The 20,173-nt window shown below is 35.4% G+C and overlaps 1 protein-coding gene across 7 annotated transcripts in view; it reads left to right on the top strand.

The window, feature by feature from the left end:
* SUPT3H (SPT3 homolog, SAGA and STAGA complex component) overlaps positions 1-20,173 on the top strand; it is a 549,045-nt gene that overhangs the window by 345,087 nt on the left and 183,785 nt on the right. For all 7 annotated transcript variants that reach the window (XM_087438676.1, XM_087438675.1, XM_087438677.1 and 4 more), the window contains exons 4-5: positions 9,871-9,957; positions 13,245-13,335. In XM_087438676.1, coding sequence (XP_087294802.1) covers positions 9,871-9,957; positions 13,245-13,335 — 178 coding nt within the window. The remainder of the gene's footprint in view (positions 1-9,870; positions 9,958-13,244; positions 13,336-20,173) is intronic.

Genomic DNA, 20,173 nt, shown 5'->3' with positions numbered 1-20,173 from the left:
CAACATTTATTGGTTTTCCTATGCAAGCAATGTTTGGATACAAATTTGAATAAGGATTACTTTCTCTGACAGACAGAGGGGGAAGTATATACAAATTATCTCTGTTCATCATATAATAAAAGCATAGAGCAGATTGGAAACGGATAGAGACCAATCTCTTTTACACATTAGTAATTGCATTGCTTTAATCCCATTTTGCAACTATCTTTGGCTTTCAAATGCATCGGGAACTATTGGGTAGGATACTGGAATAATTAACTATATCACCTGTTGGTTTGTGTACCACGGTAAACATTAGGGTAAAGACATTAATGCTAAATAGTAGTTCAACCTCATACTTCCTTCCACACTCATACAGTTAATTGGATTGGTTGCTATTTCCACAGATATGACTAAGTGGATTTCCCTTTCACAGTTGACTCCCATCTGTACCTCACCAAGTTGTACTATGTCTTCTTGTGATTCTTCTTTTTTGTTTCTTCTCTCATTAAGGCATGTGCTTAATTGTGGAGCCAAAAGTAAACTATACCTAGGGTTAAATACTAAAATCAGAAAGTAAAAGCCAAAAGGATCTTTGGAGCTCATTTGGTGTCCACCTGTCTTTAGTTGCTACTTGAAGAGCCTGAGGACCAGAAAGATCAACCATTCTTTTAAAAACTTGAGCTTCAAAATGTATGTACATTAACACAGGCATTATATCTCACTCTGAGGTGACTCTACACGAGAAATTATTAGAGAAGCTATTAGTTCTTTTCTTTTTTTTTGTGAGGAAGATCAGCCCTGAGCTAGCATCCGTGCTAATCCTCCTCTTTTTGCTGAGGAAGACTGGCTCTGAGCTAACATCTATTGCCAATCCTCCTCCTTTTTTTTTTTTTCCTCAAAGCCCCAGTAGATAGTTGTATGTCATAGTTGCACATCCTTCTAGTTGCTGTATGTGGGACGTGGTCTCAGCATGGCCGGAGAAGCGATGCGTCGGTGTGCACCGGGATCCGAACCTGGGCCACCAGTAGCGGAGCACACGCACTTAACTGCTAAGCCATGGGGCCAGCCCGAGAAGCTATTGGTTCTATATCAAAAGAAGCCCATGTGGTTTTTCTCTTTAAGTTTAGATGAGAGTTACTTTCTTAAAGCTTATAAGAGAGAGATTCTTGTGATATACACACGTGTGTATGTGTAGGTATATACAAACATACATATATATAATTATCCATGCAAATTAATTACATCCTAAATGTGTTTATGGTAAAATGTCATTAGTACTAAATAATGGTCCAATAATAGCCTTTAATCTTTGTGAATACTAGAAGTTATAAACTTTTTAATGATGACTCTGAAACTCAATTTCTCATTTCTAAATAAATGTAGGTAGCATTTATTCAGGGCTTGCTATGTGCTGCGTGACATTATCTCACTTAAACTTCAAACCATAGGCATTTAAAAAAATTTTATGAGAGGAAAAAGGTCAAGATGGCTTTTGAAACTATTTTAAAGTAATGATTTTTTAAAGCTTCTTGATTAAACTACTGTTGAAATCACTTTGTATAGTGCTATGTGTGGAGATGATCTACTGAGTTAGTCTGACCATAAGATGGAGGTAATAATCTAAATGTTCTGGAACACTCTTCAGGATACACAGTACTGACAGAGGAAACCGTACCTTCACTGAGTTTCATAGCAGGCCCTTGCCCTCCTTGTGAGTGGATTAGGTTCTGAGACCCAGCATCAGAAGCTGCAATTCTAAAATTGTGAAGTTCGCACTTTATCCATATATTTTCTCAACAAAAAGACAAAATTATAAAATTGCTTTTGCCAAAAACAAGGGTGATAGTAACAGAGATAAAATTAGAAATCAGTTTTTCTCATTCCTCATAATTATTCTTGAGCAATACTTTATTCTTTCCATTTAGTAATTTTTTTCAGTCATTACGTTGGTCTGTGTGTGGTCTGTGTAATTCAGTGCTTTTAACACCCTGATCTAACCATGAAGATTTAGTACAGGACCTAATGTTTAATCCTAAACATTTTAGGGTGAAATGAAATCAGGTTATCATGTGAAAATTAGGCAGAGTTCCAAAAAAACGTAATTAACTCAGTCTTCTTACCTGTTGGATTCTTGTCCTTTGAAGAAGTAAGTGATGGCTACGACTTTTTCAGTGGATGCCTTTTTAGAAATGTGAACAGAAGGGAGTGTGGAGGGAGGCACAGGGGTGCCAAGAAATGAGCAGAGAAAAAAAGAGGCATTATTAAATGTAGATAAGGAAAGTACAAATTTTGTAGGCTACCCCAAATTTATATGCTACTAAAATTTTAAGAAATGCACATGAAATGTACATCCTTGGATTTTAAGCTGTTTCATTTCTCAGTTATTGAGTAACCGAAAGATAGCTGTGTATAATGTTGAACAAATTCAAGATCTGCTGCCATCCGGGGCCGGCCCCGTGGCGTAGCGATTAAGTGCGTGCTCCGCTGCTGGCAGCCCAGGTTCGGATCCTGGGCGCACACCGACGCATCGCTTGTCAGGCCATGCTGTGGCGGCGTCCCACATAAAGTGGAGGAAGATCGGCCTGGATGTTAGCACAGGGCCAGTCTTCCTCAGCAAAAAGAGGAGGATTGGCATGGATGTTAGCTCAGGGCTGATCTTCCTCACAAAAAAAAAAAGATCTGCTGCCATCTTTCAACAATTTTAATTGTATTTTAGTTTAAATAGTTAAATAGTAGTTTCAGTAGTTAAATAGTAAATAGTTAAATTTTAAATAGTATTAAGTATAGTTAATAGTTAATAAACTATAATCTAGTTTATTACTTTAATTTCCACTTTAAAGAATTTCCAAAATATCCTTTTGCTTACTTTCAAAACTTGAGGTGTTTAGACTTGAAAGTAGCTTATGAATAACTTATATGCAAAATAGTTTAAAAGAAAACTTTCAAATGGTGGTTGTTCTCCTAATTTCACATTTAAATAAGAGTAACCAAAGAATTAGTTCTTTGTCAAGGTTGCTGTTCTCATACAATAAATACAGTCATTGTTTATTGGACATTTTTTAAGCTTTGCAGGCTCATATTGATTGTGGCTTGGTAATTCTTTAAAGTATTTGTATAAATAGAAATGAATTCTTTGAGCCATGAGATACTGGTAATTATAGCCTTATCATATTTTTTAGAACTTGACTTAACTGTGTTTGACTTCCTATTCTAAAAAGAAGAGTTAAAATGAAACTCTAAGAAGTTAGGCACATCTTTTATCAATTTATATACTTGTTTATGTTTCAAATGTCTAAAACAGTGAAAGACCAGTCACCAACAAAGAATAAGGAGATCATATGATAGGAAAATACCAAGTCAAATATCTTACATTTACAGTGTTCTGAATGTTAACTGTATTTAGTTACAAATTCATTTCCTTTCAGACACTTGCTTAGTTCTCAGTCCTTAGCTGTGTCTGCATGAAGCAACTGGCTCAGATGTTTTGATCCAAACCTTTTTTTTGGCAACCATTTGTTTGCCAGCAATGAAAATGTTTTGAAAGGCAAATAAATGTTTTTGTGGCTAGACTTTTCTATGCAATGTAAGGCTTGATTTACTGATCATACCTTCCTGTATTCTGAATAAGAAATTAACCTTGGAGAGCAAGATGAATGGCTTGATACTAAGCATTCATTATTTAGTGCCAGTTTTGTGTACCTGGACGTCTCTCATAGTTTTGTTGTGAGAGTTAAATGAGATAATATGTAGACGGCATGAAGCATAGGGGCATACATTCAATAAATGTTAGCATAAAAAAAGGAATATCAGCTTCTGTTTAAACATGGGTGGTACCTGTGCCAATCTGCAAACATTCTCAAAACCCCACTAAATGACAGCAAAATAATTTTAAAAGACATAAACCTCTAAAGACCGAGAAACTGGGAAGAGATTAAATAGCAGATGAGAGATGCCAACAAATTATGGAAGCTTAAAAGTGGATAGAAATGCTAAAGGTTTAACAGACCTGAGAAAAATGAAACCTCAGAACGTGGAAAAGATCAGGATTGACAGTATCTCCAAAGAAAGAAGTCTTCAGTGGATGAAAAACAGGAGGATTGGTGGAAAGTAAAGGAGCAGTTTTATCCCAATACCCTATCAAAGGAGCAGTCAACTACCCCTTTGCCATTCTGGCAAAATAGTAAAGATTTACTCCCTAAAGAGGTTGAATTAAAGAAGTCTCGTATAAGAGATCCCAAGCACAGAGACCACCAAAATTCAATTAATAGACATTCTAGAAAGGACCCAGAAACAGAAGGAAAGAAATTTTCAGAGTAATTCAAGAAAATTTCCCGTACTTGAAGGACAAGAATTTATAAGTTACAGTATCCCTGTGAGTCCCAGGAAAATATATGAAGACCCTCATCAAGTCACAGCACCATGAAATTTCTTAATTTCAAGTAGAAAGAGAACAATAGTAAAAGTTTTTCAGAGAGGGAAAAATGTCATATAAAGGCTTAGGAATCAAAAGACAACTAACTTCTCTACAGCAACATTTTAAGCTAGAAGACAGTGAAGCAATGCCTTTAAATTTCTGAGGGAAAATGATTTTTAATTTCAAATTCTATACCCAATCAGAGTATCAATTTAATATGAGGATGGCATAAATAAGTTTTCAGATATGCAGGATCTTAAGAAATTTATTTCCCACTTGCATTTTCTCAGGAAACTATCAGTGGATTTTCAGCTGCAGCCCACCACTGTGGGAGGGGAAATAGATATTGCAGTTTGAGTTCATTCTTGTTAATTGCCGGTTTAAAAACATATACATATCAGTATTCTTCAGAGGAACATAAGAGAATCCAGAGTCCTTACAGTGTATCATTCATAATATCTCAGATAAAATCCCAGATTCTTTAAAATATAAAGTAACAGGAAAACATGACCCATACCCAAGAGAAAAGACAAAATGGAGACTGACTCCAAGATGACTGAGATGTTGAAATTAATAGAGAGAGATTTTTAAAGCAGCTATTACAACTGTGCTCAAGAATGATAAAGGAAACTTCCAGAGAATGTGCTGTACCAAAATAAGGAAGTAGATTAAGAAAGAGCAAGAAGGGGGATCAAGAAAACAAGAATCCAAAATGGAATTGTTGAAGAAAGTCTGGAGGGCTCCAGGTAAGATGTCTGGAGAGGGAAAACAAAAACCAAAACAATGAAATTGAAAGAAATTCTTATGTTTCAAGTCTTTCAAAGAGTTTGAAATGAAATGGTATTAGGGTCACAAAAAATTAAGCAAAAAAACAAAGCAAGAAAATTATTACCTACAAGAAAAAATTTTTTTTTAATTATAAAAAAAAATTTTATCATAGTGGCCAAGCTGTAATAGTATTTACATAGTCATAATAATATAAACACTGGAAATTAATTTAACAAAAAATTATATTTTATAAATAAAATCAAGAGAGGAGGAAGGAGATGGCTAAATATAGGCATCTGAGAACACTAAATGTTCATCTTCCACAGTAAGAAATCAATTGATAGTATTTAAAGCTGAAAAATAAAACAAGCATTATAAGCATGTTTCAAATATGGAGGTAAAGCTAAGAGAAGGACAACCTAAAAAATTTGAAAGTAGTTGCCCTGGAAGCAGAAGTACAGATTCAAAAGAAGTATGGCAAGATATTCCTGTCTATCACTATAAAAATTATAGTGTTATTTGACTTTTAATGTTATATCCATTATAACATTAGAATTAGAATTAAATATTGGAATTAAATTAGAATTAAATATTTGTAACACACATAGCACAGTGCCTGGTACAAATTAGGTACTCAATAAGTGGTAGCTATTATTACTGCTAAGATTATTTACTCTCCTACTAGTCATTAAAATTATTGGTTACTCATTTCTAATGGAAAAGAAACATATACCTACAAATCTAGAAAAGTTATTTGATGGATTGTTTTTTTGTTGTTTTTTATTTAATTTAATTTAATTAGTTAATTTATTTATTATTTTGCTGAGGAAGATTAGCCCTGAGGTAACATCTGTGTCCGTCTTCCTTTACTTTATATGTGGTTCGCCGCTACAGTGTGGCTGACTAGTGGTGCAGGTCTGCGCCTGGGATCTGAACCCACGAACCTGGGCTGCCAATGTGGAATGCACTGAACTTAACCACTATGCCGCGGGGCCGGCCCCTGTTTGATGTTTTAAAGGTTATACAGAGGAGAGGCAAAGTATAGTTCCAGTCCAAGTCCAAAGATGTGAGAACCAAGAGGTGGTTCAGTCCAAGTGAGAAGACTGGAAAAGACGACTGTCCCAGTTCAAGGCAGTCAGCCTTTTTGTTCTTTTCAGGTCTTCAGCTGACTGGTTGAGGCCCACGCATGTTAGGAAGGGCCATCTACTTTACTCATGTACCATTTCAGATGTTAATCTCATCCAGAAATACCCTCACAATCACACCCAGAATAATATTTGACCAAATGTCTGGGCACCCCATAGCCCAATCAAGGTGACACATAAGATTAATTAACCGTCACAAGTACACAAAGGCATAATAAAGATAGAACTGAAATTATTGGAGCTTAAATGTAGACTAATAGAGAAAAACAAGAAATATAATGAGAATGAAGGTAGAGGGAATGATCTATGAGTCAGTCAGGCTTTAAAGACCACATTGAAGTTAGATAATAATGAATTGTCATGGATCCTGGCACAAGAATTGTGGACATGATGTTTGAGGAAGATCATTTTAGCACTTAAATCTAGGATGTATCACAATTTGGAGGCACTGAAATTTAAAAGCCAATAAACAAAAATCCCCAAAGGCCTGGATTAGGATGAATATTGTGGAAGTAGAGAACAAATTCCAGACCCTGAGAGATTAAAACAAACAACAAAATCAATAGAAGTTGATGAAAATACAATAGAGTGAGAAAAAAAATTGAGTTTGAATGTTAGTGTCATTGATAGCAATAAGAAATTGAGAAAAAATTTATTTGTTGGATCAAAGATGAGGCATTTAAGATGACATATAAAGTTTAAAGTGTACCTTTTAATGCTCAATGTCCAAAATATTTAAAATGCAAACATGAATTTTAATATACTAGGGGAAAATTTTGTCCTTTAAAGAATTGTTACAAGTTTAATATTAGTTTTCGTTTACTTTGAAGAATAGAAATAATATCAGAAAGAACAAATGCTGTAAATGAGTTGCTATTGTGGTAGAATAATGATGTCTTTTAGCAAAATATTTTTCTAAGTTGCAAACAAGTCTCCATAAGGTTACTATTACCATACTTTTGTCCATATAGTTAAGAAAATTACCTTTGTATACTCGTTCAACTAGTGATTGGTCTTAAAATATTCCTCTGCTCTGCCATTTCTTGCATATTTTATAATGCAATTACATGTATACTACTTTCATTGTAATGAAGAAGATTGTAAAATGTACTGTTATTTCATATTATTTTAATTACTGCCAGAAATATTTGCCTTGCTGCAGTGAATAATGAAGTAGAACTTCCATTTATTTTCAAGGATTAAGAAATTGAGGAATTTCTTAAGGTATTAGGAATATTTTGTGATTTACCAATCCTGAGCTCAGCATCCTGTGGAACTGGACTGCCAAGCTGCTAACCTGTTTATTAAGCTTGTGCTGTTAAAGAGGAATTTCTTTACTTTTTCTTTACTCTTTCTGGTAGGCATAGGCAAAATTTCTAGAAGCAAGCCAATAGGTAATGCACACTAGTGCGATCACTGTAATTAGCTGTTAGGGTTGCTCTCCTCACTTGGTAGAGAAGACGAGGTCAGAGTTTGGGAGAGGCAGTTTTGGAGCATGGGACACATCAGGGCCAGATCGGCTTGATGAGGTAAAACATTGATAACTTTCAGTCCCAAGGATTCACGTCATGGGAGTCCAAGGCATACTAGAGAGTGCTAGCGGTGCTAGTGCTAGTAGGAGTAGTAGGTTAGGTGAGGGAGATTAGTAAATCGGGTAGATGAAAACGAAAGATAAAATTTTCCTGCTAATTGTGACAACATAACCATGACATAAATTCCAGATCCCTACAATAGGTATGTACAGGTTTTGAAGCAGTGTTTTAAAATACATAACTCTTCCGTCTTTATTTTCCATTTTCTTTCTTTTCCAAGTTAATCTGTTTGTAAACTGACATTCTGGAGAGTGTTATAAATACAGATTATTTCTATGTAGTGTGGATAAACAATTGGTTAATTGGGAAACTATTTAGGGGCATTTATTTATCCTGATCCTTTCTTAACATGAGTAAAATTACTTATATCTGTATAGTACTTTATAATTTCAAATCGTCACCATCCTTCATTTAAGAAAATACAAAGTTATCTGACATTGTTGCCTCCTGTTTCTCTGTATGTGTCCAGATAAATGGATATGGAGACCATATTGTTCCCCACGCTGATTGCATGTACTTTAGACTATGACAGAAATGTTTTTATTTGAAAAAACACGTGTACACATATTTCCCTGACAGTCTTCCATTTTTTAGAAAAATATGTTCAAATTTTTCCTGCTGAAAACTGTTAGTTTCTTTCTGGGTAGATACATCATCTTTTTAAAAACCTTTCCCCCAAGATTTCTTTTTAAATGGTTCACAGTTAAATTTAAATTTCTATATTTAGGTAGAATTATGTTTATATACAAACCACCAGTATCCAGGAAATCCAGTGGTAAGGCTGACACATAGGGAGTTTATAGTCTATTTTGTAGTCTGTGTATTTAGACAAGGTTTGAAGCTTACTTAGCAAAATCGCTTAAACATTCAAGCAGAATTTCTTTAGTACAAATGCACTATTTGATTTCTTATAATTGTTGAGATAACAGTGTGTCACTTTTTAAAGATTAATTTTCAGGACTATGTATTAGATTTATTCCTTTCAAAGAACGATGCATTCAGGAACTGCTTTTATATGTAAATATTTTTATAATATTGAATAAAGTTGGTTTGGTGCAATCACCATGGGTTGATCAAATTTGGAAGAAGTTACAGGCACATTTTTGTAGTGTTTTCTCCAGCATCTTTATTTTTTTCAGCTGGATGTATTTTATGTTCCTTCCAACTAATCAAAATAAGAGACTGATTTTGCCTGTGCCAAAAAATAGAACTATCGTTTTTCACATTCTTTTATTTTCCAGGTCATTTTCAAGTAAGATTGTGTTTCTAGGACTTCTGAATTCCAGAAAACTCTCAACTTTGTAGATATAAGGGCCCAGATGAACATTTCAGGGGGAATCTAACTTTTCATGCAGTATGTTTTGTGTTCTGCATTCCAGATACAGTTAACTTTTTGTGTGCATGTGATTAGTGTGGAAAGAAATTAATGTAGTCCAGTATTATGATTTATGGACTGAATCCTTTGCCCACTAAAGACTTGCCAAAACTAAAACTATTTTTTTTCCTTTGGATATTAGAAACAGCTACTGTTTTTGTTGATCTTTTAAAGTTCTGAATGGGCCTATTTCAAATCATACCAGCATGGGAGCTCAGATTAATAATATGCTTATTCAACTAGTGATACTGAGTGAAACCATTGCTCACATGGATATGAGGATAAAATTTCATAAAATTATTTTCAGGTGCATTAATGCATTTCTGGAAGCTGCACGTGATTTTTCTTTTGCATGAAAGAAATCAAGGATTTCTGTTTATTGTATCAGTTACAGGTGGGCTTATAAGTTAATTTAATTGCACTTTTTTATGCTTTAAAACATAAGACATATTGCTTTTAAAAGCAGTAATGTGATTGCTGGATTATTCCCAAAGGCTTTTAACTCTTAGTATATCTATCTCTCTTGAAACATCATGACTGTAGTATATTTAATTTAGATTATTGAAAAAAATTCCTAAATTTTTTTGGTGTTAGTTACAGCAAGCTGCTGAAGTTGCTCGGCTTCGGGGAGCAAGGGTAATCTCTGATGAAGATCTTCTGTTTTTGATGCGCAAAGATAAGGTAATATAAAAAAATTTCATTGTATTAAAATGCCATGTTTGATGCTTAATTACACTTATGTAAGGAAATTACGCATCCTTGTTACATAGCTTTCAAATTGGAATTATAACTATTGAACTAATGTTTTAGTCTTTGTAGTTTGCACAACAAAATAGTTTCCTACAGGAGAATCGATATTTATTTTCACATGGGCAAGAGCACTTATGTAAAACTATGCTAACAACTAATTCTCAGTTATCCTTACATACCTATTTAGACATTTTCATTGCTGCATAATATTCACTGTGTATCGACTGTGTGCATTATTCTGATAAGTGGGATATAACTGAATGGCGTATTTTTTTTTCCTAATTTTATGCAGGATTACAGGCTTTCATAGAGTAATTTTTTAACTTGAAATACGAGGTTTATTCTGTGACACTGGTTTATAGGAAAAAGCAAAGCAATCAGGATGAATATTCAAAGAGTATAAATATATATACCATAATGTCTAGATTTTTTAATAAAGATCTCCTTTCTTACTCTTCGAACTCAGGTATTAAAATATTTAAGCTGCTATTTAAAAGTCTAATTTTGTCATAACTATCTTTTATGAGTAGCAAGTTGAAAATATTTTATAATATTTACATGTTTTTAATAAAAGCTTCATCTGCAAGTTACATGTAAAGAACTAACTGAATATCCGTAACACAGTGTGTTATGGCAGATGCCCTCCCGAGTGAGCAAGCAGTGCTCGGTTCCTGATGTTCCTTCCCCGTCTCCCCGTTGCTTGTTCCTGGCCTGTTCATGCACTCACCCACTGCTCTTCCCCCAGTGCTGTATGCTTGCAGCTCTGAGTTTATCAGAAGGCATCCCATCTGACCTTTTGAGTAACCTTTTAACATCCTTTCTACTATCCAGTTACTTTATATTTGTAAACCCTTGCATTCTGATTGACTGAAGGTTGACTAAACTTGGATCAAGTATTTTCTCTGCCTTATGCGGTGAGATTCAGGGTTCTACAAACTGCACTTTGACCAGTCTACCATTAAATTATATAAATTTTTAGTTCATTAACTCTTAGATGGTATAAGGAATGTAAAGAAAGAGAAAAGAAATGTCTTCACTATCAAGAAGCTATAATCTGGTTTAGGAAATCTGTAAGATTAATTAGTTAAAGAAGCATTTTAAGACTCAAAGAATTTTAAGGTTGTGTAATTTGATGGAGAGACTGTATGAGTTGTTGAAGGCTGCATGTTCTGCCTAGGGTGAGAATCATGCAGTCATAGGTAGAATGGACCAAATGCAAGGGAACTAAGCAGGATGCTCGTTCAGTAGTCAAGGCAAAATATGATTACTACGGTGGCTCTGGAAGTGGAGAAGGAAGAATTCAGAAAGATAGTGAAGAGTAAAATATGCGAGATTTGGTGATTTGATTATACTCGGAGGCCTAAGGAGAAACAGGCGCTCTACTGCAGTGGCACCGTGAGGAAGGAGCCTGAAGGTGCTGTTGGTGGAAATGAGGACCTTGAGCCAAGATTGTCTCTGAAGGCAGCTGGAGAACAATAGAGTTAGCGTTAGCACTTCACAGAATCTGTCCAGTCAGTTTTTCCTTTTCACTGACAGAGGTAAAGAGGCTAGCATAAAAATAGTCCACACTGACACTCTTTCCTGCCTTTTGGACAAGTCAAAATTTAAAATCATATTGAAACTTCGGGAACATACACTAATTGACAATGCCCTTCTGTCCAGAAGGACTCTTAATCAGAATCTTTTTTATCAATCGAGAACATAGCTGTAGTATCAATAGTTGCCAGTGTTCTCATCTTTCTCCTCAAGATGATAATTTTGTTTACATGCTGACATGTTCCAAACAGAATTTAAAGTAGTTTACATAGGTATAATATGAGACGAAGTAAAATTTAAAGTACTGAATGGAATCAGAGCAAAGAGAACAGAAGGGTAGCAAACGACTCGTATACAGGTATATGTTTTTTCTCTTATTAATTCCAGTTTATATTCAAACAGTATTTATTGACCGCCTACTATGTTTTACGTATTGCACCAGGCAACTTCATGCATTCTTTCATTTATTCCTCACAACAGTCCTGTAAGGTTGGTACTTTCCTTACTTTGTAAATAAAGAAACTGAGATTCAAAGGTTATATGTTCTACCTCTGGCCCTACTAAACTCTAGTGGTAAGACTTTTTAACCTCAGTTTCCCTACATATAAAAAGGAGATGATTATATTTGTCTACATCTCAGGGCTATTGCAAATATCAATATGTCTGTAAAAGAACTTTGTAAAATGCAATATATTTCAGCTATTATTAGGAATCTTAAACCTGAAGGCCAAGAACCAGTAATAATACATTCTAAGTGTAAGCACACAACAAATTAAAAAGTATTATCAGTTACTTTTAAAGTTACGCAGTATTATGGTCTTCTAATAAACCTAAAGAAAGCCATCAAGACCCAACTATCATTCGTCAGCTTTGAGTTTCATAAAAAAATATTTTTCAGATTATAGAATGTTTTCTAGAAATATAAAACATAAACCAACTTGTCTAAATAAAAGATTTTCAGAGACTACAAAACAATAAAAAGGAGAGTGCTTGGCTTTTTAGAGCAGTTGTTACGCACTCCTCGTCTAGATGTTTATAAATCATTTTAAAAAATAAAATTTGGGGGCTGGCCTGGTGGCATAGCGATTAAGTGCGCGTGCTCTGCTTCGGGGTCCCAGGGATTTACAGGTTCAGATCCTGGGTGTGCACCAACGCACCACCTGTCAAGCCATGCTGTGGCAGCGTCCCATATAAAGTAGAGGAAGATGAGCATGGATGTTAGCTCAAGGCCAATATTCCTCAGCAAAAAAGAGTATTGGTATTGGATGTTAGCTCAGGGCTGATCTTCCTCACAAAAAAATAAATAAATAAAATAAAATAAAATTTGGTCTTGAATGTGTACAAAATTCTATAAAGTCAGTATAGTCAGCTTAGTGTGGAAAACGTGATATTTATCACAATCTTCAGAAAAAATTTAAAACTTTATAAGATAAGAAAAGTTGTGATTCTGGAGCAGCTTGGTACTTGCAAAGGAAAAGTGCTTTTAAAAATGCTTGTGTTTTATCTTTTATGTTTAATTTGATAACTACATTTTTATTTCATAGTATTATGCTGAGAATTGCTATTTTTTCCCCAATGATCCTGGGGTACATGTGTATTAAATTTAGTTATTGTTGTAGTCTTTAATTAGTAAAGTGAATATATGTATGAAGTTTTATTTACTTATTTCATATTTTTAATAGAAAAAACTTAGAAGACTGCTAAAATACATGTTTTTCCGAGACTACAAATCAAAGATTATCAAAGGCATAGACGAGGATGATCTTCTGGAAGGTAATCTAAACAAAATACTAAACTAAAAGCGGTATGATGCATGTATGCTGGATGACACGTTTATGCAATGTTAATATAGATATTCACATCACAGTAAAATATATATACTTCCATTAAATTATGTAGTTTAGAAATTATCCAAATATTTATTTTGTTGGGAAGTTAAATCTTGTGGTTTTCTATTTGTGTGACTTCATAGTAATCTGGAATTTCAGTTCTTTCTTTTGGTAATATGTCCTGCTTTACATCAGAATATCATAAAACTAAGAAAACTTTGTTGATTCAAAACACAATTGATTTTAGCAAGTGTAATTTTTCTGTCATGGATGTAGGAAACCAGAACTATTATAAAATATCTTTGAAATGGACATGAATGAGTTTTTATTAATTTATTATTGAAAGTATCTGATATGTTTTCTGATGTAAAGTCACCTCATTTTGATGTGTTATTTTGTGCTATTCTAACAAAAAGCCTAACAGAGTAGAAAATTTTCATTTTCTCATTTTCCAACTCAATTCCTCATTTTAGGATATTTAGAAAAAATATTAATGTTGCAAAATTAAACAATGCTAAGCTGAAAATAGATAATTACTAAACGATACTTACTGAATCAAAGTAAATATGTTGTATTTTTAGAAATAACTCATTTATTTTTTATTGATACAGTCATTGTATAGTGGCATTCATTGCTAATACATGCATTGATAAATAAAATAACTAAACAAACTCTACCGGATTAAGGACAATTCCAGGAAACTATTCAAAACCAAATGAAGAGTTAACAAACTTTGAAAGAGAAAGAGTTATTTGCATTTCCCTTCAACAAATCAGCAAGTCTAATAACCGTGCAAAAAAAATTTCTGATCAAATGTTTTACTCAGTGTTGCCTATTTAATATTCCTGCAATTCTCATAGAATTTAATTCCTGGAAAATAGTTCTCCAGATAAATTTAAATCCCTCCTTTTATGGAATGCGTAAAGAATATAAACTTGGAGCAAGACAGATCTGAATTCCAGTCAATCTCAGTTCTCTGCTTTCTCTCTGTGTGACCTTGAGAGTCAATTTTCTCATTTATCAGTCAGAAATTATATCACTTACCATGTGGAGTTTTTATGAGAGTTCAACATAATGTATGAAAAGCACCTGATACCTTCCTGTCACTGAATAACGATAGCTGTTAATACCATGCTTTGAACACCAAGAAGCTCGGAGTGGTGAGACTAGTGTTGAATTATACTAAAACCATCAGTCAGTTGAATGCCCTCTCCTCCTTATTTATTTCAAATTTCTCCTCTATCCTCATTTAAATTTTCTAATTTTGTGTCATATATAAAGTTTTAAAATATTTCATCAAATTTATAAGATAAAATACTCAGGTAAAATACATCTAATACTGAGGTGGGACTTGTAGAATGGCCATGTGAGGAGTGTGTAGGCTCTTTCCCCAGTGAAACACATGTAACTTGTGAAAATTTTTAAAAATGATAATGTAAAGTCTCTGGAAATTGTCCTAAGGGTGTACAGCAAATGTAGAAACATATAATCAAGCAAATCAACTAAATCGCATTAAGAACAGTCAGAATCTACTGCATTTGAGCCATGACTTGCTCCCCTCTTCCCTTCTCATCCTAGCTCAATATGATAGAAGCTTTACTGTGGGCAAATGTGGCCAAGAACGCTGGATACCTGCTTCTCCAGTTCCCGGTCTAGAGCAGCAGTTTCACTCCCGGAGAGACAGGAGGTCAGCATTTCTCATGTCCAGCTCCATGTTGCAGAAGCTCTATTCTAGGCAGGCACAACTGAAAGTACTGGAGTTTCCACTCATCTTCCATTCATAGAGAAGAGAAGCTCTACCCTAGACATGGCAGACTGAGAATATTGGGCCCTGATTGCCCTACTCTAGCTTGCTCATAGGAAGTAAAGCTCCACACCAGAAGGGACAAGTCTAGAAGACAAGAGGCTGCCATCCCTGCCCAGCTCACCACTCTTAGATCCAGGAGAGTCTCTCCAGGAGAAGCTGATCGCTCGCTGTTCCCAACCCCAGCTCCAGGACAGTGGTGGAAAAGTTCAGTCCAGAAGGAGAGGCAGGCCTTAATAACAGAGAACTCTGCAGCTCTCCCTATGGAGACTGACTGTTTGGAACAGAGCATGTAGAAGTTCATACCTAAAGGTATTGTAAAAAACAATGGAGATCCTGGTGGTGAGCAGTTAAGAGGAAGCCAGAAGCTCCGTGATGCTAACAACAACAAGCAAGACAGTGCTTCAGCTAAAAGTTTAACAGAGGAAACAAAGGAAAGAGATGACTAAGAAGAGTCCTCCTGGTGTCAGAGGAAAACTTAAGGGCTGATAATAACTTGACTCTGCAGAAGAGCCCAACATTACTTACATTGATCTGTGAAGCAATTTATGCCCAAGAGTATTGTTAAAATCGATAGAGCAATCAGCCAACAATTAGTGGAAGCTGACAGCTGTGTGTTATACCAATAGAGTCAGACCAGCCAGAAACTTAACAGAGAGATCAGGAAAAGTTACAGCCAAAGAGAATCTTACTAAAACCACAGTCATCCCTGGTGATTGAGGAGACTGCGCGCTCAAGTCTGTGCCCTCTGAGGAGCAATATCTGAGGCTACACACTGCAAGGGAAAGAGACTTTATTGAACTAGTCCAGCCAAGTCACTAAATAAACAACGAAATAAGCAAACAATGACAACAAGCCCCAGGAAGGGGAAAGAATTATTATCTAGAGTTGCTACAGCATATTATGTAGAATTTCCATTTTCAACAACAACTAAATACCAGACATGCAAAGAAACAGTTATTTGTGATCCATAAAAAGGTGGGGGGGAGTGAAGCATACAACACAAACTGCCTTTGAGGAGGCCCAGATGTTGGACTTAGCACAAAAACTTCAAAGTAGCTTTTTTAATATGTTCAAAGAACTAAAAGAAACAATGTTTAAAGAACAAAGGGAAGATATGATTACAGTGTCTCACAAAATGGAGATATCAATAAGGAGACAGAAATTATAAAAAATAGAAATACAATTTCTGGAGTTGAAAGGTACAATGGCAGATAAAATATTCAGGAAGGGGGCTCAGTAGTGGCTTTGAACTGACAGAAGAATGTGTCAGTGAACTCGAAGACAGATTGCTAAGGATTATGCAGTCTGTAGAACAAAGAGAAGAAGGAATGAAGACAAATTAACAGAGCTTCAGAGAAATATGAGGCACCATTAAGTGAGCCAATATACACATAATGGGACTGCCAGAAAGAAAGGAAAGAAAAAAAGAAGCAGAAAAAATATTCAAAGAAATAATGACTGAAAACTTCCCAACTTTGATGAAAATTATTAATCTATACATCTAAGCAGCTCAACAAGTTCCAAGTAGGATAAACACATAGAAAGCCCCATTGAGATGCATTCTAGTAATGGACAGCGTAATGAAGTTTTGGTCAACAATGGACCACGTATATGATGGTAGTCGCATAAGATTATAATGGAGCTGAAAAACCCCTATCACCTAGTGACATCATAGCCATTGTAACATCATGGCACAATGCATTACTTACACATTTGCTGTGATGCTGGTGTAAACGTACTGTGCTGCCAGTCATATCAAAGCATAGCACGTACAGTTATATACAGTACATAATACTTGATAATAAACAACTGTTACTGGTTTATATATTTGCTATAGTATACCTTTTATCGTTATTTTAGAGTATACTCTTTCTATTTATTAAAAAAAAAAAGGTTTACCATAAAACAGTATGCCCTGTTACACCTGCAGCAACCTCATACATCTTATGTTTACTGCATCTCTTGATTGCATCATTTTATCTTATGTTTGATTTAACCTTGTGTTGTTTTGTTCATCGTGGCTCCTAAGCATACAAAATCCACTGCTGATGTTTCCAGTAAGAGGCCACATCGCATGATTGACATGGAAACAAAATTAAAGTGATTAAGGTCTATGAAGTTGGAAAATCAGTGATGGTTATTGCTCACCAGTCAGGCATGTTCCATTCCACCATAGCTACAACTGTGAAGAACAAGAACAAAGTGACAGAAGCTGTTGAAGGATCTGCTTCATTGAAGGCAATGAGACTAACAAAGTTTTGAGAAAGGCCTATATCAGTTCCTTGGAGGAACTTTTAATGACCTGGATTGAAGACCAGACACAGAAGCATATCCCTCTCAGCACCATGACGATCACAGCCAAAGCAAAAAGGTTGTGATGTTGAAAGAAAAGACTTGACTCAACTAAAATGTGAAATTTACTGCTAGCTCTGGTGGTTTAAACAATTCAGGAATCGTTATTCATTACATAATGGGAGAGTAAGTGGTGGTCTGCAAGTGCTGATGTGAAGGCAGCTGAAGAATTTTTGGAAACTCCAGATAAGCTGATTGTGGAGGAAAATTATTTGCCAGAGCAAATATTCAATATGGATGAAAACTCCCTATTCTGAAAACGGATGCCTGAAAGGACTTTCATCCAGAAGAAGGCCAAGTAATGCCAGATTTCAAGGCGTTTAAGGACAGGATGACAGTCTTGCTTGGGGGCAATGTTACAGGCTATGAATTGAAACTGTTTGTGATCTGGCACAGTGAGAACCCGGGGCCTTCAAGCATATCAGTAAGCACACACTGCCAGTGTACTACAGGAGCAGTAAGAAGTCATGAATGACCCAGCTCCTCTTCCAAGATGCCCTCCTGAATTGCTATGCAGGCAAAATGGAGAACTACTGTTTAGAGAATAACATACCTTTCAAGATTTTGCTTCTTGTTGATAATGCTCCCGGACATCCTCCTTTTATTGATGATCTTCATCCCAATGTGAAAGCAGTGTTTCTCCCTGCAAACAGCACTTTTTTGATCCAACCAATGGATCAAGGAGTTTTAGCAGCTTTTAAGGCCTACTACCTGAGGAGGACCTTTGCCCAGGCTATTGCGGCAACTGAGAAAGACACTGATGCAGTTCTGGAAGGATTACAACATCTATAACTGCATCAAGAATCTTACTTGGGCTTGGGGTCATGTCACCAAGGAGTGTATGAATGGCATCTGGAAGAACACATTCTAGAGGTTCATCCATGACTTCAAAGGATTTGCCAAGAATGAATAGGTTGCAAAAATCAACAAGACTGTGGTTGAGATGGCGAACAACTTGAACCTGGGTTTGAATGAGGATGACATTGAGGAGCTCCTAGTGGTGTTTCTTGAAGAATTGACTACTGGGAACTTGGTGGACTTGGAAGAGGAATGCATAGCTGAACAGGAAGCAAGAGAAAAGGAAACTACAGGAGGAGGAGAAGAAGAACCCCCAAGAAAATTCACAGTGAAGGGTTTAGCAGAAGCTGTTGTAAACTTCAGGAAACTCCTCAAAAAGTTTGCAAACATGGACCCTTACACCAAAAGATTTTCTTTAATAGAGAGGGATGTTCATGGTGCATTATCTGCTTACGAGCAAATCTATGATGAAAAAAAGAAACAAACCAAGCAAAACCAAAGAGAATTGATTGCATCATTTTATCTTATGTTTGATAAGATGGACATGGACATATTTCTGAAGAGAGTGACACCTCCTCAAGAACAGCCTCAGGCAGGTCCTTCAGGAGGTATTCCAGAAGAAGAAGACATTGTTATCATAGGAGATGACAGCTCCATGTGTGTCATTTTCCCTGAAGACCTTCCAGTGGGATGAGATGTGGAGGTAGAAGACAGTGATATTGATGATCCTGACCCTGTGTAGGTCTAGACTAAGGTGTGTGTTTGTGTCCTAGCTTTTAACAAAAAAGTTTAAAAAGTAAAAAAAATTTAAAAATAAAAAAAACTTATGGAACAAGGATATAAAGAAATAATGTGTTTTTGTACAGCTGTACAATGTGTTTGTGTTTTAAGCTAAGTTATTACAAAAGAGTCAAAAAATAAAAAATTAAAGTTTATAAAGTAAAAATGTCACAGTAAGCTAAGGTTAATTCATTATTGAAGAAAGAAAAATATTTTTTATAAATTTAGTGTAACCTAAGTGTACAGTGTTTATGAAGTCTACAGTAGCATACAGTAATGTCCTAGGTCTTCACATTCACTCACCACTCACTCACTGACTCACCCAGAACTTCCAGTCCTGCAAGCTCCATTCATGGTAAGCACTCTTTATAGGTGTACCATTTTTTTATCTTTTATACCATATTTTTACTGTACCTTTTCTATGTTTAGATACACAAATACTTACCATTGTGTTACAGTTGCCTACAGTATTCAGTTCAGTAACATGCCATTCAGCTTTGTAGCCTAGGAGCAATAGGCTACGCCATATAGCCTAGGTGTGTAGTAGGCTATACCATCTAGGTTTGTGTAAGTGCACTCTATGATGTTCGCACAACAAAATTGCCTAACGATGCATTTCTCAGAATGTACCCCCATCATTAAGCAACACATGACTATTTAGTAAAAATGTTCAAAGACAAAGACAAAGAGAAAATCATGAAATCTGCAGGAGAAAAGTACCTCATCACATACAATGGGACCCCAACAATATTAACAGCTTACTTCTCATAAACAATATAGATCAGATAGCAGTGAGATGACATATTCAATGTGCTGAAAGAAAATATAGTTAACCAAGAAACATATCCAGCTAAACTATCTTTTAAAAATAAGGCAAAATAAATATATTCTCAAATAAACAAAAACTGGGGGAATTTCTTGCTAGTGACCAATATAAAAAATACTAAAGGACTTTCTTCAGGCTGAAAGCAAGGTGCACCAGAAAATAATTTGAATCCACACCCACACAAAAAAAGCAAAGAGCACCTGTAAAGCTAATTACGTC

The sequence above is a fragment of the Ceratotherium simum genome, chromosome 13, assembly GCF_057802395.1.
Source record: "Ceratotherium simum simum isolate JZ-2026a chromosome 13, ASM5780239v1, whole genome shotgun sequence".
NCBI classification, from domain to species: Eukaryota; Metazoa; Chordata; class Mammalia; order Perissodactyla; family Rhinocerotidae; genus Ceratotherium; species Ceratotherium simum.
The sequence above is the reverse complement of the archived record's forward strand: the minus strand, read 5'-3'. Positions and strand labels throughout refer to the sequence as shown.